This window comes from Jaculus jaculus, chromosome 16 (assembly GCF_020740685.1).
Source record: "Jaculus jaculus isolate mJacJac1 chromosome 16, mJacJac1.mat.Y.cur, whole genome shotgun sequence".
Classification (NCBI taxonomy): Eukaryota; Metazoa; Chordata; class Mammalia; order Rodentia; family Dipodidae; genus Jaculus; species Jaculus jaculus.
This window is the reverse complement of record NC_059117.1, coordinates 65194234-65220287: the sequence shown is the minus strand read 5'-3', so window position 1 is coordinate 65220287 and position 26054 is coordinate 65194234. Positions and strand designations below refer to the sequence as shown.

Here is a 26054-nt window from a genome sequence, read left to right as displayed (position 1 = left end):
GCAGAGGTGATAACCACTAAGCCATCTTTCAAGCCCTCTTGGTGCATATTTAGTGAGGATAAATACCTTTCAAATGATGTCCTACCAGTGTGATCTGTATTTATATGCATGAATGTATTTTGACGCAAAAGGGTCATGATATTGGCTTATATAAAATAAACTATACTTGTGCAATAAAAAAAAAGTTACCAAGTAATACACCTGTTTCTACGGAGAGAATTTTTAGCAGTTCTTACCTGTGTCGGCATTGACTGCTATGCTCTCAGGAGTGAACTTGTTCTATTAGACCTGAGTTGTCTGAACTGAACCATGAATGATGTGCTTCCTAGCTTGAAAACAACCAGGCCCATGTATTTGTGGTGGGTTTGACTTATGCCTTTGGCTTCCTAGTGGTGTGAACCAGAGCTGCGCCATCTGTAGTCAAGTGAGAATATTTTAAAAAGTGAGGGCAGGGAAGTGACCTGGTTCACTGGGAAATTTCAGCAGATTCTTCAGAGATGATAAGATAGTCCTGCAAGCATTCCTACATGGTGTCTTGTGCTGGTGGATAGTGGCAGGAAACAGAGAAGGTCCTGTGGGTAGAAAGGAAGCGTATACATACGCTGTTGCTTAGCAGACTCCGCAGATGCGTGGATAGTTTCCTCTCAGAGTATAAAGCTGTTTTTTTTTTTTTTTTTTTTAGATTTGCCTGAAATACATGTCTTTTTTTTCCTTTGCTTCCCTTTTCAGAAAGAAGACACGGCTCATCCAGCAAGCCCTCTGCGGCCATCCCTCCCACATCAGTGTTTTCCTTCTTCCCTTCTCTGTCCAAAAGCAAAGGCGGCAGCGCAGGTGGAAGCAGCCGGTCTTCCAGTGCAGGTGTCCTGCGCGCATCGTCACCGAGTTCCAAGGTGTTGAAATTGCCCAAAGAGAAACTGCAGCTCAGGGGGAGCATCAGGCCCATGAACCCCGCCCAGCAGACTCAAGTCCCCCATAGTAGACTGTGAGTATGGCCGTGTGGGTGGTAAGGCTTACCTGCTGGGCTGACTGTGGGTCCTGTGGAAGAGCTCCCTTTTGTTTTCCTACCGCACCTGAGAAGTCTGTTCCAACTAGTAGTTGTTGGGATACCAAGGCTAGTACCCTTATATGTCCAGCCACCCTCTCTGTATGCCCCTTGCTGAAAATGAGAAGTACTGTTCTCATTTCCACATGAGGAGGAAAGCTTTGTGTAAGAAGGCCCCAAGTCCAGTAGGCCTGGATTAAAAGTCCGTTTCTGTCTTTCCCTGCCTGTGGAGGTAAGGCACAGCTTCTCTTGGAGTCTTAAGAAGATCAGCCTCAGCAGAGGGCCAGGGTGGCACTCCAGTTAGTGTCTGTCGAGCTGGAGCCAGTCAGTGAGTGGCTGCCACCATTCTTGTTGCCCCTGGTAGTAGAGGCTTAAAAGTGAAGTGAAGGGGTCCTTGGTGCTGCTCTGGAGGTGTGGTGGCCTACATAGCAAGGAGGGGTGCAGGGCTTCCTCCCGAAAGTTTGGGGTCATATCACACCAGTGATGAGGAAAGACGAAAGTTGACACTCGCACTGTAAGGTAATGGCAAGTCTCCAGGGTGAATGTGGAGGTGGCAGGCTCTTTGAGGTCACATGAAGGTGTAGCTGTGCACTGGCATACAAATGCATCTTACTTTGTCATGACACCCTCAGCCTCCTGGCAGGTGGCTTTTTTTTTTTTTTTTTTTTTGCCTGTCTCCCTTTGGAGGGTTGACACACATTTCATCACAAGGCCTGATACCTGGTTCATCTCATCTCGGAGAAGGGTTCAGCACTTACTAATTAGTCAAGGACCTTACGCTGTCTAGAAGAAGCCATGACATCTTGCAGAAGCTTTCTTGCTGTCAGGCTGTTCCAGGTACAGCTGTGTGGGGCTGTTGTCCTGGTTGCTAAGCTCCTGGTCTCCATTCATCTGTTGGCAGTGTGTACTGGAAGCTAAGCTTTCACTCCTGGAGATGTCTGAAAGCCAAGGAAAATGCCAGGGCAGTGTGTATATCACTCGCCAGCTTAACCACTGTTAGATCAGTGGCTGCATCAACTAGAGTTTGCAGAAGCTCATTCTTCCAAATACTTGTGTGGAATGATGAGGGGACACCAGGCCACCCCCGTCAGCACTGGTGTCACCAAGCAAAGTGAGGGTGTTAGTAAGATGGTGAGGGAAATCCGCGCTTTGCGAGTGTAACTGTCCATGTGCTTATCATCAGTCCTGGTGTAGGAACCTCTACCCGGGCTGGAGACCTAGAAGTTCACAACGCACACCATGTGCTGATGACATGCCGATCTTCCTCACTGGCCTGAGCAATGAGCTCCTAACATTGTTAGGCATCAGTATTTGGCATGATGTTTGAGTCCCTGTAAGAGACTCCGTTCTGTAAGCGGTCTCTGCTCCATGTTCTGCTGCTTGTGGACATGGAGCTGACTTGTCAGGTCTCACGTTCTCCATAGGCCGCACGCAGTAGTTCTCCAAAGTGATGAGAGCAGATGAGTGGGGAAGGCCACAGACATTGCCAGGAGAGCTGCTAGAGGGCATTAGTATGAATTTCGTAGTTTTTCCGGATCATTGTAACAGAACTCCTAAGGACGCCCAGGCTCCTCTCGCCCCGGCTCACTCTTCACCAGTGTCTGCGAGCACTCAGTCTGCGCTCTCCTCCTACAGTATGACGCCCTCTGTGAAGGTGGAAAAGACGCACCCGAAGATGGACGGCACACTACTGAGATCTGCAGTGGGGCCGACCTGTCCTGCTACTGTGAGTTCCTCAGTCAAGCCTGGCCTTAACTGCCCCTCAATACCAAAGCCAACCTTGCCTTCACCTGGACAGATACTGAACGGCAAAGGGTTTTCTGCACTGCTCATGCTGGACAAGAAATCTGAAGACAGTTCCAACAACAGGAAATTTTTAAATAAGAGATTGTCCGGTAACTGCTGAATTTATGCTTCTGTACATATTAAGTGGGCATTCACAGAGAGTAAATGAAAGTCTTTTTTAAAACTAGTCAACTTCAGCCTTCCAGGTATATTCCTGCAGCAATATGTCTGTCCTCTTCACTTACTCTTACCCACAGAATGGGAGAAAATATTTGTGGATTATCCAACTGCTAGAGGCCTAATCTCTAGGATGTAGAGTCTCCAGAGCGTGCAGAGCGGCTCTGGGAGGCTTGTTTCTGAGGGTCAGCTGTGGTGCTGCTGTAAATGGTGTCTTCTGGACAGCTAGTGGCAGGTGTGGCTTCTAGTGACGATACTGTCTGTCCATTGTATTGGTCACACCATCTGTTTTATATTTATTAGTAACATCATATCTTTTTATTTATTTATTTACTTGCCTGGGTGGGGGGTCGCACATGGCCATGCCGGGATCGCCTGCTGCTGCAAACCAGTGCCCGTCCACGGCTTCACATAGTGGCTGGGGAGTTGAGCCTGTGCCAGCAGACTTCCCAAGTGCGCGCCGTGACCCAAGCCGCCCCTCCCCAGCCCCAGCCCCGCGCGGTGTCTTCTATTCCAGACACAACTTGTTTGTCTTGGGATGTCTCCTATTTAAAAAGTGAAGTGTTTTGTAAGCTCCTTCTTAATGTTTTGTGCTCTTGACAGAAAGAGAGTTTGATCCTGACATCCACTGTGGGGTCATTGATCTTGACACCAAGAAGCCCTGCACCCGCTCTTTGACATGCAAGGTAGGTGGGCTTCCGAAGACACAAGGGAAGCCTGCAGGCACAGGCCTCCAGCAGAACCACCTTGTTCCCATTCCTATATCTGATGCCGCCCTTGGGAACCAGACCTACTATAGTGTGTCCTGAGTTGTGTAGAGGAGGAAATAACTTGGTTCAATGGGAAAAGCCTCCCTGGACAAAATGAGACTTGCATTTCTCTAAATTATAATTGTAAGGTTTGTTTAATGAGCAGCCATGTATCCTAGAGAAGTGTGCTTTCCTGAGCAAGCTGTTGTCTACAAAAACTCAGTATTTCTACACAGAAATCCAATATAAGAGGCTTTCTTTACTAAGGTTTTAAGTTATATTAACCTAAAACAATTCCAGAAATAACTTTTGCATCCATATGAACATTTTGAAAATGTGAACCAGGTGGTTCTTGAAAGAATGACTTAAAAGTCTTAATTTTGAGATCTCCTTTTAGTTTTTTTTTTAAAATACTAAAGTATTATATAATATACATATAAGCAAACAATGTATGATGATCCTTTTTTAAAAAAAATCTGTTCAAAGACAACTTGGGCTAGAATGAGACCCTACCTAAAAATAAAATAAAATAAAAATAATGCCCAAACCAAAAATATCTGATAAAAATATATTTTTCCCAGTGTGGGGGTCAGTATTTTATGTATATATTCTATCTCAGGCTGATTGACACCTTTATCCCAAGTCTGCCCCCGTTAGATCTCTAGGCAAAGCACTCAAGTCTCAGAACTAATTGCTTTTGACTTTAATGGAATAATAATTTATTATATTGAGTTGCATGGCTCTGGTTTTTTTTTCTTTTTTAAAGAAATTTTCTTTTTATTTATTCATTGGAGGGAGAGGGAGAGAAAGCGAATGGACACATCAGGGTTTCTAACCACTGCAAACAAATTCCAGATACGTGTACCACCATGTGCTTCTGGCTTACATGGGTTCTGGGGAATCAAACCTGGGTCCTTAGGCTTCATAAGCAACTGCCTAAACTGCTAAGCCATGTCTCCAGCCCTACTTCTGTTTTTTTTTGTTTGTTTGTTTGTTTTGTTGTTGTTGTTGTTATTTTTTTTTTTTTTTTGAAGATAACCTTTGAGCACTGTAGAATTGCCTCAGCACTAAACACAGCCTGCCTCACCTCTTCTTCACTTCATCATTACAACTGGCCTCTCCTTTTCCTGCCTCCATGGCTCTCTAGCATGGACCTCCCAGGAGTGTTACTGCGGTTACTGAGGAACTGACTTCTTTATCCTAGATCCTAGTTTTAAATGATTGGGGATACAAATGGCGAACCTTTTTCTTTTAAGTGTAGACTACAGTACTTTTGACTATAGGGACAATGTTATGCCACAGACACCTGGTTTAACACTGTACTTAACTAGAACTTTGTCTGTTGATTAATGACTTTACAGTTCCTTCCTCTTTTCCTTCTGAGTTCCATCACACTCCTTAATTCTGTAAATTTGGCTGTTTTATACACCACATACAAATGTAATCTTGAAGTAAGTGGATTCTGTGACTGACGTGTCTCTTAGTAGAGTGCCACCATGTCCGCTCATGTCATTGGCATTGTTAGCATTTCCTTCTCTTTAGCGCTGACCTTCGTAATTTCACATGCACATCACACTTCCTTCATGTACTTGCAAGTTGATGTTCCATACCCTGGCTACTGGAACCAGTGCTGTGTCCTGGCAGTGCTGGTATCTCCTCAAGGCCATGATTTCAGTTCTTTGGAGTAAATATCCAAAGTAATATTCTCAGCAAGCTCTTAGTTCAGAATCTACCAGAAGCCTCACCCAGTGCCTCCTGTGCTTTCATTGCTCAGCAGCCTAACTTCATACGGGTCTCGGTTCTGCCAGCTTCCTTTCCAAGCGGTGCGCACGCCTCTTCTGCTCTCCACGGCGGTACCGCTGCCGGCCGCGTGCTGCAGAGCCCGTCGCTGCCTCAGTGTCTTCTGACCGGCAGTCGCAGCCTCCTTAGGCCTGCATGTGGACCTTCGCTGTCTTCCCTGAGCCCTGCTCCCTCTCTTTACTGTCACTTGGCCCGCTCTGTTGAGTTTCGCAGGACTAAACGTGTCTGAGCTACCCTATCTGTTGCCTCAGCCTCTGTGCCTGAGGTCTATGCCATACATGCATCAGGCTACCCTGACCATGCTTGAGGCCTGCTCTGTACATGCCTGAGGTCTACCCTATGCATGCATGCATCTGACTGCCCTGCATGTCGCCAGGTTGCTGAGATCTCATTCTGGACAGACCGTTCTGTGTTCTTACTGACAGGCAATTTGCCACTACTTTCTGCCACTGCTCATGTCCTGCGGTCTGCCTTCAACCTCACTGTCTCCTCATCTGTCAGTCGTTGATGTCAGTGTGCTGCCGTGCAGAGTTTTGTGACTTTGTGAGCTTTGGTCCTTTTGGTTATTGTACTAGGTACCTTTCTATTGCATGTAGCCATGAATACAATCCTTGTTTGAAAACTGTTTTTTGTCCTTATGGAGCCTGTGGTCTGATGTGGGAAGTGGAAATTCAGCTAATAGTGACTCAGATAAGTGAAGGAAAGGCCTGAATTATGACGGACTGAAGCAGGAAGGCTTGCCCAGGGATGCTTTCCAGCCATAGGAACATGTGAGCAGAAATGGGTGGGAGAGGCAGGAAACGAGGAGGAATGTGCTAAGACCCTGTCCCAGGGAAGAACAAAAACTTAGAAGCAGGGGGAAAAGGAGCACACGGTACCCAGAGGAGCAGGATGCAGCAGCATGGAGGGGAGGTTCCTGGAAGCGGGCAACCAGCACTGTCCCTTGTGCTTGAGCAACCACTGTGGTGCGCTGGTTGTTGGAGGTAGGGCACAGTTACCAGGTTTCCATTTGAAATGTCCTCCAAAGCTCAGTGGAAACCCTGTTTACCCTACAAAGAGCTGAGGCAATAGTGTCTGCCTCCCTTGCTTGACTGTGCTGAGCCACGGGGACACACATGAGAAGTTTGTACATCAGCATGGAGAGAAAGCAGCGCTGTCTGCTCTGTCATTACTTTGACAGGCATCATGGGACCGTGATCTTTATATGATCTTGTTTGAAACGTGTACCAGATGCTTCTAGGTGCTGGCATGGCACGGAGTAGCCCCCAGTCTTCACTGAAGCTACTTTCTGGTGGACATACTGCACACTCCCACATTTACCTGCCAGGCTAACATTGCTGGAGTTTACATTAGTCTAGGAAGAGGGAGGTTGAGGTTCTAAGTTTCCAGTGAAAGTTTGAACATGAGGGAATCCCCTTGTTAGTGGAATTTGATTCTAACATGTTATTTAAACATGCAGAGCAGTGCACTTGTTTATAATGCCCAGGGCAGTGAGTACACATCAAGCACTGAGAAAGGAGGCAAAGTAGAATAAATGCACTTGTGTTTCTAGATAGGCTGGTGATGGGGCTAATCGTGGATATTCGTGTACCTGGATAGACACCAGCAGTATGGGGAGTAGACTGGGTAGCTCAACCTTGCAAGATCATTTCACAGTGATTGGACTTGACCTTGGTAATACTGACCCAACTCTTGAATATTCAACTGTATCCCCTGTTTGGAATAGCATTACGTTTTGAGTATGCAGGCTTTTACAACTGTCAGGGATTACTAACTGTGTTTGGTATGCAAAAGTTTTTCTAAGGTATGCTTCAAGCACAGGTGCTCCATAACATAATCAAATTATGTTGTCTGTGTGCCTGGTGACTGTCAGACCCAAGGGAGCTGAACGCGGTTGTTTGGGCGCACACAGCCAGTGTCGCTTCCCTCTTCCTGTCCACAGTGCTCTTCTCCAACCCTAGCTGCATTACTGCTCACTAGCTGCTGCTTGAGCATCTGTCTTCACAAGGCTTCAAGCCTTTTCTCCCTTTCTGTGGCCTTGTCATTGGCATACAGAGAAGCAGTTGTGTTTAATCTCTGCTCATACAGTGCTAAAAGAACCCTGTGTGCATAGTGACTTTCCTAATACATGTTATATGGAATAATTGTTCCTTGCTTCTTAAATCAGCATTCAGAATTTCAAATGATCACAAGAGGCTTTTGTTTTTTAATAGAATTTGTAAGAACCTCTATGTAAATCACTTTATTGGCATAAGCCATGTGTAACTGTCATCAGTTTGTAATGTCAGGTACTCATTTATATACAAGTGACACATTTCTCCTTTCTTCTGATGCATTAACAGCTCCAGCTTTTTCTCCAGTTAGAATCTAGTTAAGAAGAGACCCTGAGCTTTGGTGCATCACAGGTTGTGAGTCTGACTGTGCTGATGACAGAGATTGCTTTTTGTGTGGATAGAGGTGTTTTGGGAGATGCCACACTAAAAAATTCTTACTGAAATTCTTCAGTTTCTGGTTTTTTGTTTTGTCTTTTGGGTCTGTAGACACATTCCTTAACACAGCGGAGAGCTGTCCAGGGTAGAAGAAAACGATTTGATGTGTTATTAGCCGAGCACAAAAACAAAACCAGGGAAAAGGAATTGACTCGCCATCCGGACTCTCAGCAACCGCCGCAGCCTCTCAGGGACCCGCATCCCACCCCCCCTAGAGCGTCGCAGGAGCCACAGCAGAACCCTCATGGAGTGGTTCCTTCTGAGTCAAAGCCTCTCGTAGCTAGTAAACCTAAACCTCACACCCCTAGTCTTCCAAGGTAAGCCAGCCTCCAACTGTGTCTCCCTCCTTCCAAGAATGACTTGTCACTATAACCGTCTTCTACCCCCACCCGCTGTGACGTCAAGAAATGTGCATCATGTTCACTGTGGAGATAGGTATTTCTTAGGAGGCAAACCCAACAGACTGGCCTTTATTTTTTGTTGTTATTATTTTTTTATGTGAGCAAGAGAGAGAGAATTAGCGTGTCAGGGCCTCCAGCCACTGCAGTCAAACTCCAGATGTGTGCACCACCTTGTGCGCATGTGCAACCTTGCGTACTTGTATCAGTTAGTGCACCTGGTTTACATGGGGCCTAGAGAGTCGACATGGGTCCTTAGGCTTCATAGGCAAGCACCTTAACTGCTAAGCCATCTATCCAGCCCAAGAGTAGAGATTTTTGAAAAATTGATTTTCCTATGAAATGTTGTTGAAGTCATCAGTAACTTCCACCAGAGCTCTTGGTTGTAAATACAGACAGCAGTGTGAAGCCAGAATAAGCTGCCCGAGGGTAGGTCAACGTCAGGTTTTTCTTAACCCTGTTAAGCAGGGCTGAGATGGGTCCTGCCTGCATGTTCCTGCTGTGAACATTGCCCTGGCTTTGAATGCATTTTCTCCTTCATTTTTTCACTTCTTTCAAAATACGGCAGTAGAATTTTTTGTGCTGGGAACAGCTATTTAGTCTGAGTTTTACAGCATCCATTATCAATGTGGGTTTTCAGTCTTGCATTTGGAAATTTGTCCTGGGCATAGAGTAGATATTTTCGCAGCATAGTAAGTCATGGTTCTGAGTGTTGTAACAAAAGTTTACCATACACTTACCTCAGGGACAGTGATGGGAAAGTATGTGTTTGTTTCTGCTTGTGTGTTCAGCCAAGCTGAAGTACAGGGCTTTGCACCCATTTCCAGAGGGAAATGGGCAGAGAGAATAGGGCTTTGGTGTTGGTTAGGGCCCACTGGCTGCATGCTACTTCTGGGGAGTGGGCCATCTCTTGTGGGTTTCCTGTGTATGAAAGGTTAGCTGACCCGCAGGAGCTGTAGACATGGAAGAAGGTGTCACTGCCCCTGAGCAGTGGCCCCAGACTAGCCACAGGAAGTGGTGATGCCACCTCCTAGGGTACCCTAGAGCACTTTGCCCCTCACTCTATGTGCTGCCTTAGAAAGGCAGATCCATTTGAACTGTGAACAGTCCTCTGCATGTCTGTGTGTGCTCCTCTCCTTTGGGGACAGGAGGGGGCTCAGAGCTGCCTGAGTGGCATGTGGGGGGAGCTTACTAGCTGCCTTTGGTTACTTGAGGCAGACAGCTCACCTTTGCAGTGTGCCTTCCTCCTGGATCAGCTTGTTGCCTCAGGTGTGGCGCTGGAGCCCCTCCTGCCCACCTGCCTGCTGACCAGCTTTGGGACACATTGTAGCTGAGCTAAGGCTGCTGGTGACCAGGCTTGGGTCCCTGATCTGATTTGTGCTATACTTTCTGTTCACCAAGGCCTCCAGGCTGCCCTGTCCAGCAAGGTGGGAGTGCCCCCATTGACCCTCCACCAGGACACGAGTCTCCACACCCTCCCCTGCCTGCCACTGAGCCAGCTTGTCGGTTATCCAGCGAGGAGGGCGAAGGCGATGACAAAGAAGAGTCTGTTGAAAAACTGGACTGTCATTATTCAGGTCATCATCCTCAGCCAGCATCTGTGAGTCCCACAGCCACCACACGGCCTCCCTGTGCAGCACAGGGGCCTTGCCATGCTTCACACAGCGCAGGCCGCGTCATGCAGCTCTCATGTGCAAAACTCCATTCTCCTGCCGCACAGCAGCGCGTGTGCCATAGGCGTGCCAGAACATCTTTCCACTGCAAATGGAACATCAGATGTTTTGGCCACTTTTTGGGTCCAGCTTTATGTGGGTGGCCTGGAATTGAACGTTGTCAGCAAGCATTGCAAGCAAGTGCCTGTAACCTCTAAGCCATCTCTCTGGCTTCTGATTCCCTTTCTGAAAAGTGAAAGAATGTGCCCCTGAATGTACTGATGCATGGAAAGTGTGCTGTCTCCTGTGTGCAGTGCAAACATGGAAGCTCTGCTCTCTCTTTCAGTTTTGCACATTTGGGAGCCGGCAGATTGGAAGAGGCTATTACGTGTTTGACTCCAGGTGGAACCGGCTTCGCTGCGCCCTCAACCTCATGGTGGAGAAGCATCGGAACGCCCAGCTGTGGAGGTGAGCGCCTGTGGGGGGGGAGGGGAGCATCAGAACGCCCAGCTGTGGAGGTGAGTGCCTGTGGGGGGAGGGGAGCATCAGAACACCCAGCTGTGGAGGTGAGCGCCTGTGGGGGGGGGGAGGGGAGCATCAGAACGCCCAGCTGTGGAGGTGAGCGCCTGTGGGGGGGGAGGGGAGCATCAGAACGCCCAGCTGTGGAGGTGAGCGCCTGTGGGGGGGGGGGAGCATCAGAACGCCCAGCTGTGGAGGTGAGCGCCTGTGGGGGGGGAGGGGAGCATCAGAACGCCCAGCTGTGGAGGTGAGCGCCTGTGGGGGGGGGGGGAGCATCAGAACACCCAGCTGTGGAGGTGAGCGCCTGTGGGGGGGGGGGAGCATCAGAACACCCAGCTGTGGAGGTGAGCGCCTGTGGGGGGAGCTGACCTGTCTCCCTGTCTTCCTCTGTTCTCATGGCCTCGGGGACTGATTTTAAGAAGAAATACTCATTTAAATGAGAGAATGGCCTTCAATTAGCCCAGAGAGCAGTGTCCACTCATCCATTCACTCACTCTCATGGCAAACCCATCTTGTTCTGAGGGCCAGGGTTCAAGCCAGGATTCTCATATGTGAGGAACACACACTGCAGTTGGGGGAAGTAGACAAAAATTAGTCAACAGAAAAATGAAGAGACTACCGCTTATAAGGGAGGCGTTGGAGGAAAGACGAACCACTACCACTGCCTGCTGGGAGCTGGCCACATGCCACAGCCATTGACTGTATTTAACTTTTTAAACTTTAACAATTTTCTGCCACATGACCATGATCATCTTTTTTTTTTTTTTTTTAAGATAATAAACTGATGTACCACTAGCTGGCTAGTGGTAGAGTTGGATTTGCACCTTTTGGGGGACATCTTATTTACAAGTAAAGTTGAATTGGGAAGGCAACAGGGATTCTAGGAGAGCATTCTTGGGAGGTGGGTGGGTTGGAAAGTACAGCCCTGGGGCAGAGCAGTTGTGGGCTGCAGGCAGAAGGCAGATGTTTGCAGGCACTGGGTCAGAAAAGAAGATGAGCTGGAGAGATGCTCAGTGCTTAAGGCATTTGCGTGCACACCTAACGACCTGAATTCTCTTCCCTAGTACCGACATAAAACCAGATATACAAAGTGGCCTGGGCCTCTGGAGTTTGTTTACAGCAGGGCCCCATTTCTCTCTCTCTCTCAAATAAATAAGTAAATTAATTTTATTTATTTATTTGAAAAGGAAAAGACAAGCCAGACATGGTGGTGCACACCTTTAATCCCAGCACTCAGGAGGCCGAGGTAGGAAGATCGCCATGAGTTTGATGCCACCCTGAGAGTGCACAGTGAATTCCAGGTCAGCCTGGGCTAGAGTGAAACTCTGACTCAGAAAACCAAAACAAGACGACAACAATGACATACCTGAAAGTCAGTAGAAAGTGACACCTATAGGAAGGACAAGGCCAGAAGACCAGCGTTGCCCTGTGACTGGGCGCTGGGATGTTGTTGCAGAGCTTAGGTGGAGGAGCTGTGAGTTCTGATTTGCAGCTTGACATCTTGTGTTGTTTTTTTTTTTCCCCTTGTGTATATTCTCATAATAGCTAAATATGCCAGTGCTAAGCTACATTCCTCCCTCGATCTCATGTGGCCTTGTGTTTTCTAAATGTGATTTTTAGTGGAAGACATGTTCCTTGTCTATATCATTGAGTTGAACGTGCCATCACGTAAGCTCGCTGTCATGAGTACAAGACGAGAGAGTGTGAGGTAGGCACAGTATTTACTGTGTTTTTTCACATAAGCTTATAACAGTGATTGCAGATGTCAGCACGTGAGGTGGGCAAGGTGCTCTACAGCTGTCCAAACAGAGGATGATGGGAGCAGTGGGGGCGTTTTCTGTGCCTGGCTGATCTGACACTGTCTTCTGCGAGAGCACACTGGGGACAGTGCTAAGTGGACATGGAGCTTTACTAACTGTCCCAGGACACAACATGGGTACCGTTGACTAGGACCACCTTGAAGGGGCTCACTTTGGTCATCGGCCTTCTTGTCATGTTCTCCTCACAAGGTCAAGTGGAGCCAGTTGGGAGCCTTAGGTAGTGTTCAGTCAAAAGAGCCATCTCCCCAACCATAGTGGGACTTGGGCTTGAACTTGATTGGAAAAGAACAGATCTGAGAGACATCGTGGCTCTGCCTTCGCCTTTCTTCCCAGCAAATCTGCTTGAGAGCTGCCCATCCTGCAGCCATCAGCAGATTTCTCTGTCACAGCACCTCTGAGGGCCATGAGCAAAGCAGCTTATTGGGGTTCTGGGATCTTTCCCATCACAGCACCCCAGAATATCTTGTCACTCATCATGCTGCCTGATGGAGCTCCTCAAACTGAGTTAGGAAGGTCCTCCAAATGTGCCCCCCCCCCCAGAGTTTTGGAAGTGGCTCACGGCCAGCAATGGGGGAGAGAGTTTCAATTTCTCGTGGCTCGTGTGGAGAGGGCTCATTTTTGTTTCACCAACTGTGAGAAAGGACTGAGGGCTTGACTTGGCTCTCTGGCAGCATTGTCATTGTCAGGGTGACAACCTCATCAACTATTCTGTCCATTAACATGACCTTTAGTTTTGAAACAGGGTCTTATGTATCCCTTGCTGGCTTAGAACTTAGGATGTAGGGAAGGATGACCTTGAACTTTTGATCCTTCTGCTTCCGCCTCCCTTGAGCTGGGCTTTCAGGCATGTACCACACACCCATTGCAGGCGGTGCTGGGGATTGAACCCAGGGCTTCCTGCATGCTAGAAAGTCAACAGCCCCCTGACCTCTGGCTTTTGTCAGTACAGGCGTGTGGCTCAGAATGAGCTGGCATACAGGCTCAAGACACTGAGGAAAGTGGAGTGAACTCTTAGTCCAGGTGCTGTGCAAATGCTCTGACACAGGGGTACTCCCAATGAGTTTCTGGCTTCCTTTACCCCACAGCCCTTCTTGAGATTTGCTGGGGAAGCTCGCCAAGGAGAGAACTGTTCCCCACGAGTCTCTGAGGCCCTCCATGTTACTACCGTCATGGTACAGATCCCACGCAACTCAGTCAGCAATCTTCTTTGTCCCCCTGCCCTCTTGTACCTTAGTGTGGTCAGTTTGGGTGTCGGTGGAGACAGGATTTGAGTCTAAGTTGTCTGCAGTTCCTGGGTCCTGTGAACCATGGTGGGTTTGGACTACCTTCAGTCTGGAGCGTGGCCATTACTGAAAAGGCTTTCCCCAAGCCCTGTGATTAACAGGAACTGCTGGGCCCCTGTCGATCCACAAAAGGCTCCAGGTGTCATCAACAGTATTTAACTGTTCTAGTTGGTAATATATTCACCTGCCTTCCAAAATAAAATTGCATATAAAGAGGCATATATTTAAAAGTCTCAGTCACCTTTGCCACCTGCAAATGGTACCCAGACAGTACCATATTTTTGGTAGTTTCTTGTAAATTTTTATTGATTTGTGCAAAAGAAGCCAATATACTTTTGTCTTTATAAAAAAGGTAATGAGTTACTATGAAAGAGCTTTTTAAAGAAACAGCATTAATTGTCCTTGTAAGAGATTCACATCCTTCCATGTGGAAGCCTTTCTTTGCCCAGGATTTGTTTTCAGTTCTGTCCTTGGGCAGCAGTTTCATGAGCCACCTGGTGGCCACACACAGGCGCTGCACTCAGTGAGCACCCTCCACTTGAGAGCAAGGCTTCTCTAACATACTGGTCCTTCTTTGCTGAGAGGATTCTGATGAAGTCAGCTGGGCTGAGGCCCAAAACTAGCCTCCCTTACAACGCCCTTAGGTCATGTCTGTGCTTGTCTTGCTGCATGAGTAGCACAGACCAAGCCTGGCTTCTTGGTTTGGCTCTGCATTGTAGCCTCACAGATTTAGAAATGACTGACATCTGAGACTCTGTGATCACTGTGGGCATGGCCTCATCTGAGAGGCTCCACAGGGTGGAGGCACAGCACTGCACTCTGTCTGCAGTGGCTCCTTGCAGGTGCAAGCTTTTGCATTCATGCATTCCTACATCAGTAATGACTTCTAGAAAGACATTTGGAAGATGCTGTGGCAGCAGTTCAAGTCTCAGGACCATAGAGGAGACAGTCAGACAGGGCCGTGCCACACAGGCTGTAGCAGAGCATTCTTGGCACCACCCCTCCCTTTGTTAAAGAGTTGGGGGGTTTATTATATTCCAAAGTTAGTCTCGAACTTCTTGGCTAAAGCGGCTGCCTGTCCCAGACTTCCAGGGAATCCACTGCAGACTTATACTACCATGCTCAGCGATCGCCTCTGTTTTAATTCTGCCATGAGGCTTAATGTATTTGATGAGAGAGGCCTGCCCACCGGGTAAGCATCCTTTCATTTTATTTTTATTTATTTGAGAAAGCAAGAGAGAAAGAGAAAGAGAGAAGAAGAGAAAGGGCGTGCCAGGGCCTCTAGCCACTACAAATGAACTCCAGACACACGCGCCACTTGTGCACCTCGCTTATGTGGGTCCTGGGGAATGGAACCTGGGTCCTTAAGCTTCCTAGGCAAGTGCCTTAACCACTAAACCATCTCTCCAGCCCAGCAATAACATTTTTAATGACAGCCAAGGTAAATTGGAGATCTCCCAGTTTGAAAAGAACCTTCATCCCTCAGTAAATACTTTGCCCAGACATTGCAAACATAATTCCTTGTTACACCACCAAAGCAGAAAAATTCCCTTGGGATTTATCTCTTGTGCAGTGTTCAAGCCGATCATTATAACCCACCCGTTTCTTGCATAGCTGATTCTTGCCTGAACCCCCAAGGTTTGAATGCCTCTGTATCTAGCACTGGGGTGCAGCATCTGCAGAGGGTTAGTGACTTGCTGTCACACGTTAGTACTGCCTCCTGTCTTTGGAATGTATAGAAATAAGAGGCAGTGGGAGTCCTTAGAGAGAGTCCGGGTGGTGGGGCAGATTTCTGACAAAGTGATGAGCTGAAACTAAGAGAATGCGCCCAAGTCAGAATGGACAACAGTGGTCCAGGAAGAGGACACATGGGTCTCTCATGTCATGGCATATTTTTGGAATATAAGGAAGATGGGAGCTGGGTGTGGTGGCACATACCCTTAATCCTAGCACTCAGGAGGCAAAGGTAGGGGGATTGTTGTGAGTTTGAGGCCACCCTGAGATTGTATAATGAAATCCAGGTCAGTCTGGGCTAGAGCGAGACCCTACCTCAAAAAACAAAAGAGGGGAATGGGGTGCTAGAAATGAGAAGCAAAGATAAGGAGCTGGGGTAGTGGGATTGTAGCATAAGTGAGGCATACCCATTTGTCCAGAATCGGGAGAGATGGGACTGGGCCAAGTTTGTGTTTTGGAGTGATCACTCTGATGGGAGTGCTTCTCCGTGTCAGAGGAAAGAGGTGCCCATCTGCAAAGTATGCATAAGGCTGCGGTGATTATCATTCATGGCCACCTCTTTCCTCTTTATAGGAAAATCCCGCCCGTTCCCTGTGCCACGTCACCTGTCTCTGCACGTGTTCCTCACCGGACAAACTCTGTGCCGACATCGCAAGGTGGGATTAGCTATCACTCAGCAGCCTCCGCCTCTACATCCCCAGTCCTGCTGCCGTCCGCCTGCGTCTCCCCCAGTAGCAAGTCAGCACCAGCGCATGGAACCACCCTGAACGCACAGCCTGCTGTGTCTGGGGCAGTGGATGCTGTGTGCAGTGTGCAGCCCCGGCAAGTGTCCTCTTCATCCTCATCCCCCTCCACACCCTCTGGCCTCTCTTCAGTCCCTTCCTCCTCTATGTCCAGGAAACCTCAGAAGTTAAAACCCAGCAAGTCTTTAAGGCCCAAGGAGTCTTCTGGTAACAGCACTAACTGTCACAACGCCAGTAGCAGTACCAGTGGCGGCTCAGGAAAGAAACGCAAAAACAGTTCCGTACTGTTGGTTCATTCTTCCTCCTCCTCCTCCTCTTCCTCTTCTTCTTCTCATTCCATGGAGTCTTTCAGGAAAAACTGTGTGGCTCATTCTGGGCCTCCCTACCTGTCAACAGCAGCATCTTCCCACAGCATCAGCCTCAATTGTGTGACAAATAAGGCCCACTCGGTGAGCCTGAGGCATGAGCCGACAGGGAGGGGCCCTCCCGGAGGGAGCCCCACAGAGTCCATCAAGAGGATGAGTGTGATGGTGAACAGCAGCGACTCCACGCTTTCTCTTGGCCCATTCATTCATCAGTCCAGCGAATTACCCATCAACTCCCACAGCAGTTTTTCGCACTCGCACACTCCTCTAGACAAACTCATAGGAAAGAAAAGAAAGTGCTCACCAGGCTCCAGCAGCGTCAGCAACAATAGCAGCAAACCCACCAAGGTTGCCAAGTTGCCAGCCATGAACAACGTCCACACGAAACACACAGGCGCCATCCCAGGGGCACAAGGACTGACGAACAGTTCCCTCCTTCATCAGGTAGGAAGTGGACTCTGAGCCCCTGGGAGTGCCGCGGCCTCTCCCATGGGGTCTTCGTGACTCACAAGTATGTGTGGTTGGGTTAGTTGGTTGGCTTGTGATAGATTCTCAGCTTCGTGGTGTCCTTTAAATAAGGAAAGAATCCATGGAATATGAAGGTTAACTTAACCACAGTATACTCAGCAGCAGGGCTGAGCAAAGTGTCAAGCCTGACAGCAGTCAGAACTATAAGGTCCCTCTGCAGAGACCCGAGCAGGCTGGAATCCTGATCTCAGAGGAGGAGGCAGGCGACATTTTCCCACATAGCGACTCCAGTTCTAAAAGCCTTGCTGGCCGGGCGTGGTGGCGCACGCCTTTAATCCCAGCACTCAGGAGGCAGAGGTAGGAGGATCACTGTAAGTTCAAGGCCACCCTGAGACTCCATAGTTAATTCCAGGTCAGCCTGGGCTAGAGTGAGACCTTACCTTGAAAAACCAAAAAAAAAAAAAAAAAAAGATAAAAGCCTTGCTGAAGTCAAATGTCTAGGAAGTGATGGCATAAGGCCTAAAGGAAAAGAGTAACATTTTGTTACTTGAGTAATTTCAGATTCCCTGGCTAGCTTTCACACAGGAAACAGGATTTAGTATGCCTTATTCCAAGGGAATATTCAAGAAGAAATTAGAATGTGGGTAGTTAGTAGGAGGTGGCTGAGTGGGTATTGATGTCATATTAACCATGACTGTCTCTTACACTTTGTCTTTTCCCAACTCCTTGTTGCTGGTTCCTCCCGACCGCCTCTCATGTAGCTGTTCTTCCAGCTTCCTTTGCTCTAACTTCCAGCTCATCTCTCATCTTCTTTCATTCATCAGGATACCTCCTCACCTTGCTCACGAGCAGGAATTTCAGCAGCAGCACCCCAGAGCCCTGACTTAAAATGTGAGGCTCCTTGATGTTATTAACCCCTTTTCTCAGCTCCAGAACATTTTCAGGAAATGCCGCAGTCATTGTGATATATATGACTTCGCTCCAATATTTGTGTGCTTATAGTCTTGGAGAAGAGTCTGGTAATTCAAGTAGCTGCTCAGGCTGTACTCTATTTGCTTGCTTGGCTTTTCTGAGTGGGGCTTCTTGGGCAGATGTGAACCATGCTGCATTCTTATTTTGTAGTCACTTATATGGACACATTTACCACACAGCAGCACATGCACCACTCCCTTCGTGTCTAATGCCCTCCTGGGCCCAGGCCACACGGGAGGGTTTACTGTGTCCACCACAGACTTGTAGTCCAGAGAACGTGTTCATGTAGACAGACCATGTATCCCACCGCCTGCAAGTAACCTAAAGGAGAAGTAGAGGTGGACCAGGCAACCCAAGACAGCTTGCAGCAAATAGTCATGCCTGCAAGATTGGAAGGGAAAAGGCATCCTACTGGTGTGGAGCAGTCGATCTCCCACACATCACTAGTTATAGGGAGAAACTGTAGAGCTTGATGTGCATGTAAATTTGGCCTGCTTAAAGTCCGGTGTATCCATGTGTCTGTTGGACAAATCTGGCTTATGATCTGCCAGTTTGCCCTCTGCCTTTTACCAGAAGGGACTGTGTCCACTGGGAAGGCACAAACTGTCTAACTTGGGACTTGTTCAGTTTTACCTTAAGCTCCTGTTTAGAAGACCTCTTCTGTTTAGACTACTTTCCATCTCACTATACAATCCTTGAGGGCCCATGGTTTGCAGTTACTGGTTATGTGAACCCCAAGAAGTGTTGGCTCTTTTACATCTCTTATTTATCTATGGGAGGGATCCCTAAGGAACCTGTATGTCAAATGTGTTTTTAAGGAACCTGTTCCTAAAAAAGTAAAAAGTGGGAAATGAAGTGCGAGACCCAAGGCATGGGGATAGCAGGCACCTCTCCCTCCCCTCCAGAACAGGAATCTGCTCATGGCCTCAGAGCCTTAGATTAGCCACCTAGGAAGACTGAGGTCCTGCCTCCTCCCACCAAGAAGGGGAGTGCCTTGGGTGTGAGCTGCCACACCTGTGTGTGCTAGCTCATAAAACCTTGCTTTCTCACTTAACAACTTGGAATACCTTCAAGGTCACATAGTCAAAAAAACAAGATGAAAAGGCAAGCACGAGAGCCAGAAGCCCAGGACTATATGTAGCCCTTCTTGCTGGCTTCCGGAAAGTGTGTCTTAGGAGTGACTGTGCCTGAGAGTGGTGGAGCGGCGGCCACATGATGTAGCCAGCTGCCCCCGGCACTGCAAGTCAGAGGAACTCCATAGTGTGCATGGCCTTTGGGATGTCCTTTAGAATAAAGAAGACACTTCACCTCTTGTCTAACCACTTACTTATCTCTTGTTACTTCATCTGCTCCTTTTTGAAAGCCAAAGGCACGTCCCTGACAGCTGACAGCATCACGGGGAGGAATAATCCGGACCCTTTTGAGGACAAGTTACACCTCCGCTCAGCACTCTGGACTCCACGATGCCTTTGAGTCACTTTCCCCAAACTCCTGTGGGCCTCCAGGGTCACCTGGGGCTGTTGTTTCACGAGGCTTCCCCGAAGCTGTGTCTGCAGCAGTGAGTACTCATCAAGGACACTGGGCCGCGCTCAGCCACCGGATTGCTGGTGTCAGTGTTAGAGTGGTCTGGACTGCTTGCTACCAATCTGTGAGAAGTTTCGTTTGTGTTTGTTTTCTTTAACTTGCAGTATATCTCAGAGTTCTGGGCAAAAGAACGTAGATGCTCCTCCCTTTCAATTTCTTTCTCTCTCTTCTTTTTAATACACTGTCTCCTGTAGCTCGCTACTCTTCAGTAGGTAGGGCATTCTGACTGGAGGTATTCCAGAGGGGAGCGAGCTGCGCCATTCTGGGCTTTAGACTTTATAGCAATATCCCAGGAGTAGAATGTGAACATTGGTTATGACACAGTAAGCTTGTCAAAACCTTGAAAGTGAAGACCTGCTGAAGCTATGGATGCCCAGATGTCAGTGTAAGCCATACTGGGTCGCAAGAGCAATTCTGTATGGTGAAAAGAGAGAGAGAGAAGCAAGCAAGAAAACTAGTTTTGATGATGAAAAGGCAGATCGGCAGAGGGTTGGAAGAGATAAAAATCATAAACGAGGGAGGGAAAACTTGTGCAAGATTTCCAGAGGTGGGATTTTCTTGTTAAGTCTCATGTTAAGCTTTCCATCAGATTGGGTTGCTTGTCTTACCCACGTCTATTTCATTGCCTTTTCAAAGATCAGGAGGATGTACTTAGTGTCTCCGCCGTTACTCCCACTTCCCCTTTGGATGCTGGTCCAGAACCCAGTGCAAATTTCTGCCTCCAGAGCTGCTGGCGTCCACAGTGCGTATCCGTGCGTCCTCCAGGCCACTGCTGCTCTCTGGGAAGGAGTGGTGGGGCGCATGTTCACGTGCCTGTGGGGAGACTGTGTGAGGTGACCAGTGTCGTAGGACCGGTGCCAGCCATCGTCCTTCAGTGGGTCTTGGAACCCTCCCAACATTTTCCCAAAAGTACCCAATCCCCAAAGAAGGTTTAATTTGTTAGAACAGCATTGCTTGAGTTGAGAAGTTATCAGTGAACTTTAGGGATGGCCTGGGGCCTTTTACTGGGTGATTCCACCACCACAGCTCCTGAACAGAGAACCAGGCCCTCTGGCGTAGGAGAGCACAGAGTGGCCAAATACAGGGTAAATTTCCAAGGCTCTGATCATTGCCTGAGCCAAGGCCTGGACAGAGCCAGTCCGTGCATCCTTTTCCCCTACAATTCTTAGGTTACAACCTTCAGTTTCAGGGAACTTCAAGTCAACAACAGGTAGAATGAATAAATACTTGGTTACCAGCCTAATAATGTGAATTGCTACAGAATTATTCTTATTATGTAAGAAAATGGACTTTATGCAGAGACTTTAGCTATAAATTGATGTAAAATATTGATTTTTTAAAGGGAGGGGAAACACTCTTGTTCACTTATTATGCAATCAGTTGGTAAATGTGTTTAAGATGATGCTACTGGGAACAGGAAGGAGGGAGCATGCATGGGCCGATGTGGAAACGTTAGGAGAGATCAGTCTCCTGGGCTGTTCCATCCGATGAGGGAAGAGAAGGCAAGAGGGAATCAGCTCCTAGTGATTCCTCGCTGACAAGTGCAATGGCGGTGGGGAGAGTGTCTTTTCAGAGCCAAGGGGATTTGATGGTCATAGATTAGGTTGCTTCCAGTGATGGGACTTATGCACAGATCATGTTCTGAACGGTTGGAGTAGCATCCGCAATAGCAAGTTGATTCCGAATTATGTAGATTTTCTTAGATTAGCGAGTGGTGATCCTTGGATTTCTTAGACTGGTTCAAATTGAGTTTCACTATGTCTCCCGGTAATACACAGAGCATCGGGATTAGGAAATTAGCCATTTTGGATTCTGCCTGCCACAAACAGACTTACTCTAAACAGTGCTATTAAATTTTAGACTGTTCAAATATTTTATTTTCTCTGATAACTACTTTTTATGATGACAAACAAGTAAGACCATTTAAAACACGGGAGTACAAGTATTTTTTGAATTAAATTAACTTGCAAAAACCAAATTTGCAGTGGATAGGTTGTTTCTAGACAGACTTTGGTATCAATTTAAAACCAAGATAATTTTTATATTCTTTCCAGTAGAATTCATGACAACTTCTGCAGTTTTCTTACCTACCAAACAAGTGCTGCAATGAAGAACAAAGAATTGTACAAAACCTACTTTTGTACTTTATTTTGGGATTCTTGTTCTATTATAAATATGGAAGTATCCCTATTTCAGAAGACATATTTTGTTAGAAATGAATTGTACATATTTAAATATGTATTTTTGCACAGGTCTTTTTTTCTGATATCCTGTTTTGGTACAATTGAGATCATCTAGTATTTATTTATTAATTAATAAAAGTAAATACCTTTTTATAATTTGAAGTGGTTCACTGCCAAGCCAATAGTTCTAGAACTGCCTCCTTTACCATTTAGGGACACCTCTGAGAGTTCCAGGAAAGTCTGTGTCCCTTGGCGTCTCGGGGTGGGTTCATGCCGATGAAGTGGGCATTGCTTCTCCCAGCTGCCTGGCTCCCGACAGACTACGCGTAACAAAGTGACACACTGCTTTCTTTCGTTAGTTCTATGTATGCGAGAGTGTTTGCGCGCATGTGTGTGCCTGTGGTATACACGCTGAGTACATGTGTGTTATTAGTATGTGATGTGGTTTAAAATAAATGGAATAAAACAACTGAAAGTGCCTGAACTGAGTTTTAAGCTTAAACAGACTCTCTTTAAAAAAGACTTGAATGCGCAGTTGGACTTCTGGAGTTTGCTTTTTTCCACCTAAATGTTTTTTTCTAAAGTTTTAGAGGAAGGAGTTGAAAACCACAGGGGCTGGTAATTTTTAAGGGTTTTAAATGAAGACCTTTGGGTCCATAGTGCTTCAGCTGGTGAGGGACTGTCCAGCCGCACCAAGGGCCACAAGTCTGTCAGCCAGCAGCTTACATGATATGTCTGTGTCTGTTTGCTATTCTCTCATAAATACAGTTATGATAGAATATTTAAAATATTTTGTATTCCAAAAATACAATGCAAAGTACCTCTGAGAACATTGAAAAATGTGTAATTTGAAGAAAAATGTAACTATAAAGGCAGCTGTCTTCCTGCTAAGAGTTCTGTTGCCAAGGAATTTCTGTCTCTCATTCTGTCCTGGGTGGGGAAAAGTTGGGCTTTGAAAAATGATTGTTAAAAGTTTTATTGTTTAGAAGATCACTTTTACATTTGTGTAAAACATTTTACTTTCAGATCACTTAAATGAGCACTACATACTGTCAGGGGAATGTAGGGCCTGGAAAGAAGTTTGCCATTTTTAGCTTGGTCATAGAAGCAACTCCTGCGTGAAGCGTGTGGGTACCGGATACCGCGTGCACATAAGCCAGAGCGTCTCAGCGGGACTTCGTGTTGGCTGCTGTATAGAACATGAGCAAATGTCAAGGGATAGAAAATTACTTTGGATATTTAAAAGAGAAGAAATATATAGTCTATTTGTTTTGTAACAAGTTTCTGTAAATAAAATAATTTATACTATTTATAAGAAAAAGTTGTGCTTTGCTTTATGAGAAATTAGTTTGTAGAACAAACATGTTACTAAACGGGCAATAAAATTAGGACTTCTCAATAAATAAGGTTGGCTGAATGAAATATTTTTACATGTTTCTGCCTCATTGTGATACTAAGCCCTTTCAGTGTAGTGTGGCTTTTCCATTGTTTTTTACACCAAACACCATTTTAGCTTCCCTCCCTTGCAAACCCACTTCCCGGCTTTAAGGCAGAAAGGAAACCCTTACCTGTGAACAGTGGACCCGGCTGTATTCCCGTTGAGAAACGCTTTCTGCTGGAGCTTTTGTTATATGTAAAGTTGACATATACTCTGTTTGGCTTAAATTGTTTTGTTTTTTTCAAAGCAGACCTCACTTTAGCCCAGCTGATCTGGAACTCACTCTGTAGCCCGTGGCGGTCCGCGTTGGCCTCCTAGGTGCTGGGACTAGTGGTGTGCTCCACTGTGTCCAGCTTGTCTGGTTAGTCTTTTTGTGGTTAATTCAGAGCTCATACAATCTCTTCCTTGCTTTTACATACCACTTTAATGGTCATCCATACAAATACATTTTGTTTATTCAGAGTACCACAATGAATTAGTATTAGAAATCTAGTCACTCTCACCATTTTCAAATAAAATCATTCTAATTAACTTTTTTTGTTATTGCTTTAAATAAAGGGAGCAGCTAGTTTGTATGTCATGAAAAAGAAAAGATGCACGTACCATGTGGGAAAGAACCAGGCTGCCATCGGCCCTCGCTGCCCTGTGCACTTCCCTTCCCTGCTCAGATCAGCAAGTGAGTCAAGTCTTTGAACAAGCAGCTCCCGTGGACAAGTCGTTTCACTGCGTGTGCCCCGGGCCTCAAGAAGACTCAGCCAGTCAGTCCTTCACCCCTTTCCCTGCCTTCCCTTGCAGGTAACCTGGCTCTCAATGGCAAGAACCCCTCTCAAATCAAGAAGCAGCTTTATGCCTTATAGTCTTGGCCTGGAGTTCACTGGCCGAAATGTAGAAGAGTAATTCTCAAATCTTGCTGGCCAGGAGAGGCTGGTGCCAGACTGTTGAGCACCTTCATTATCCTGGGACCTTTGTGCTGGTGGACATAGGAGCAGGCTCATACCGACCCAGGTGTAAGAGGGCAGAGGTGCTTCGTGGTCCAAAAGTAAGAGCCACTCAGAACTCTACTGGGGACTGGAAGAGAAGGTACACTATCATCGATTTTCTTATCTCTTGCATTGTCACTCTTGACTCAAACATCTGTCATTACCAATCTTTGAAGTCCTAATCAAAAAGAATTCTTAGCTGGGCATGGTGGCACACGCCTTTAATCCCAGCACTCGGGAGGCAGAGGTAGGAGGATTGCAGTGGGTTTGAGGCCACCCTGAGACTACATAGTGAATTCCAGGTCAGCCTGGGCTACAGTAAGACCCTACCTCAAAAAAAAAGCACAAAAAGAAAAAGAATTCTCTCTTGGGCTGGAGAGATTGCTCAGTGACTCCAGACCTGTGTGCCACCACGTGCATCTAGTTTATATGGGCTCTAAGGGATCAAACCTGGGTCATACACTTTGCGGCCAAGTGCCTTAGCCACTATGCCATTTCTTCAGCCCTAAGTAGACTTCAAACATGTATAGTAATGTTAAAATCAGACAGGAGTAAGCCAACATTAAAAAAAAAGTGTGTAGTGAAATGCTCAGATTGAGCTTAAATGAGTCTTAGTACATGTGTACACTCCAACTCCAAATTTTGTCCTAAACTGAACAGTTTACGTTTTAAGGATTAAATGACAAACTTAAGGATCTGATACCAAACATGTATTATGTTTATAATCATTAAAAAACATAGACTGTGTATTTGGAATTTGTTTGTAGTAGCTAGAGGCCCTGGAATTCTCCGTCTGTTTTCAGTGACTAGAGGCCCTGGTGTGCCCATCCTCCCTGTCATCTTGCGAATAGATGACTTTTATCATTTGTTTTTATTATTATATTAATATATTATTATTATAGTGAGTTCCAGGTCAGCCTGCGCTAGAATGTGACCTTACCTGAAAAAAATAAACAACGTAGATAAAAATAACTGTCCCTTAAATCAAGCCCAAGCTCTGCTTTGCTCCCTTCTCCTGCCTCATTTTAAAAGCTGCTTGGCTTGTTGCTAATGGCAGTTTATATGAACTTAGATTATCACTGGGTACTACCAAAGCAGAGACTATTAGAATCTCTCAGAAAAGTGGATGGTAAGAGTATCAGCCAAAGTAGAATTTCTCATGAGAAAGGAGAGACTCAAATGCTGTAACTTAATTTCCACGAACTACTGAAGACAGTAGGTAGGTGAATAAATTACAAAGCTGTTGTGATAATCCAGGTAAGAATTGTTGAGTGTCTACACTGGAAACTATGACCAAGGGCAAGATTGGTTGTAGAAAATATTTTTAAAGTAAACATTTTATTTTTATTGACATACGAACAGTATGAGAGGTAGAGGAGAATGGGCACACCAGGGTCTCCAGCTGCTGCAGGTGCAGGTGCCATTTTGTGCATCTGGCTCTGCGTGGATACTGAGGAAAATGATTTTAAAGGCAGAATTCACAGGCCTTGGGTCTTGTTATGGTAACAGCAATGGGAAAAGCGAGTTTAAGATGATTCATGTTCCTAGCATGCATCTGGAAGTATGTGGCCTGGTGACGAAAGAAAACACTTGTTATGCCAGGGCCTCCCACTACTGCAAATTAACTTCATATGCATGTGCCACATGGGTCCTGGGGAATAGAATTTGGGTCCTTTGGCTTTGCAGGCAAGCGCCTTAACTGCTAAGCCACCTCTCCAGTCCTAAAACATTTTTTAAAGGTAGAAGTGGCCAGTAGGGAACTGTGATTGGTATGCAGGTAGCTGCAGTCTAGATAGAGCTTAGGAAGGAAAGTTGAGCTGGAATATAGAAATGGGGTTAAATTATAACGTGACTATACCTGGGAAAAATAGGT

The 26054-nt window shown here is 46.5% G+C and overlaps 1 protein-coding gene across 2 annotated transcripts in view; it reads left to right on the top strand.

Annotated features, from left to right (window-relative positions):
• Positions 1–23185, top strand: part of Atxn7 (ataxin 7) — a 110505-nt gene extending 87320 nt beyond the window's left edge. The window contains exons 4-12 of one of the 2 annotated variants that reach the window (XM_045135785.1): positions 730–982; positions 2678–2937; positions 3608–3690; positions 8094–8359; positions 9842–10040; positions 10439–10560; positions 16022–17000; positions 17849–17915; positions 19360–23185. In XM_045135785.1, coding sequence (XP_044991720.1) covers positions 730–982; positions 2678–2937; positions 3608–3690; positions 8094–8359; positions 9842–10040; positions 10439–10560; positions 16022–17000; positions 17849–17915; positions 19360–19469 — 2339 coding nt within the window. In that variant the 3' untranslated portion in view covers positions 19470–23185. The remainder of the gene's footprint in view (positions 1–729; positions 983–2677; positions 2938–3607; positions 3691–8093; positions 8360–9841; positions 10041–10438; positions 10561–16021; positions 17001–17848; positions 17916–19359) is intronic. The other variant, XM_004661272.3, reaches the window with a different exon arrangement.
• Positions 23186–26054: the final 2869 nt, after the last annotated feature.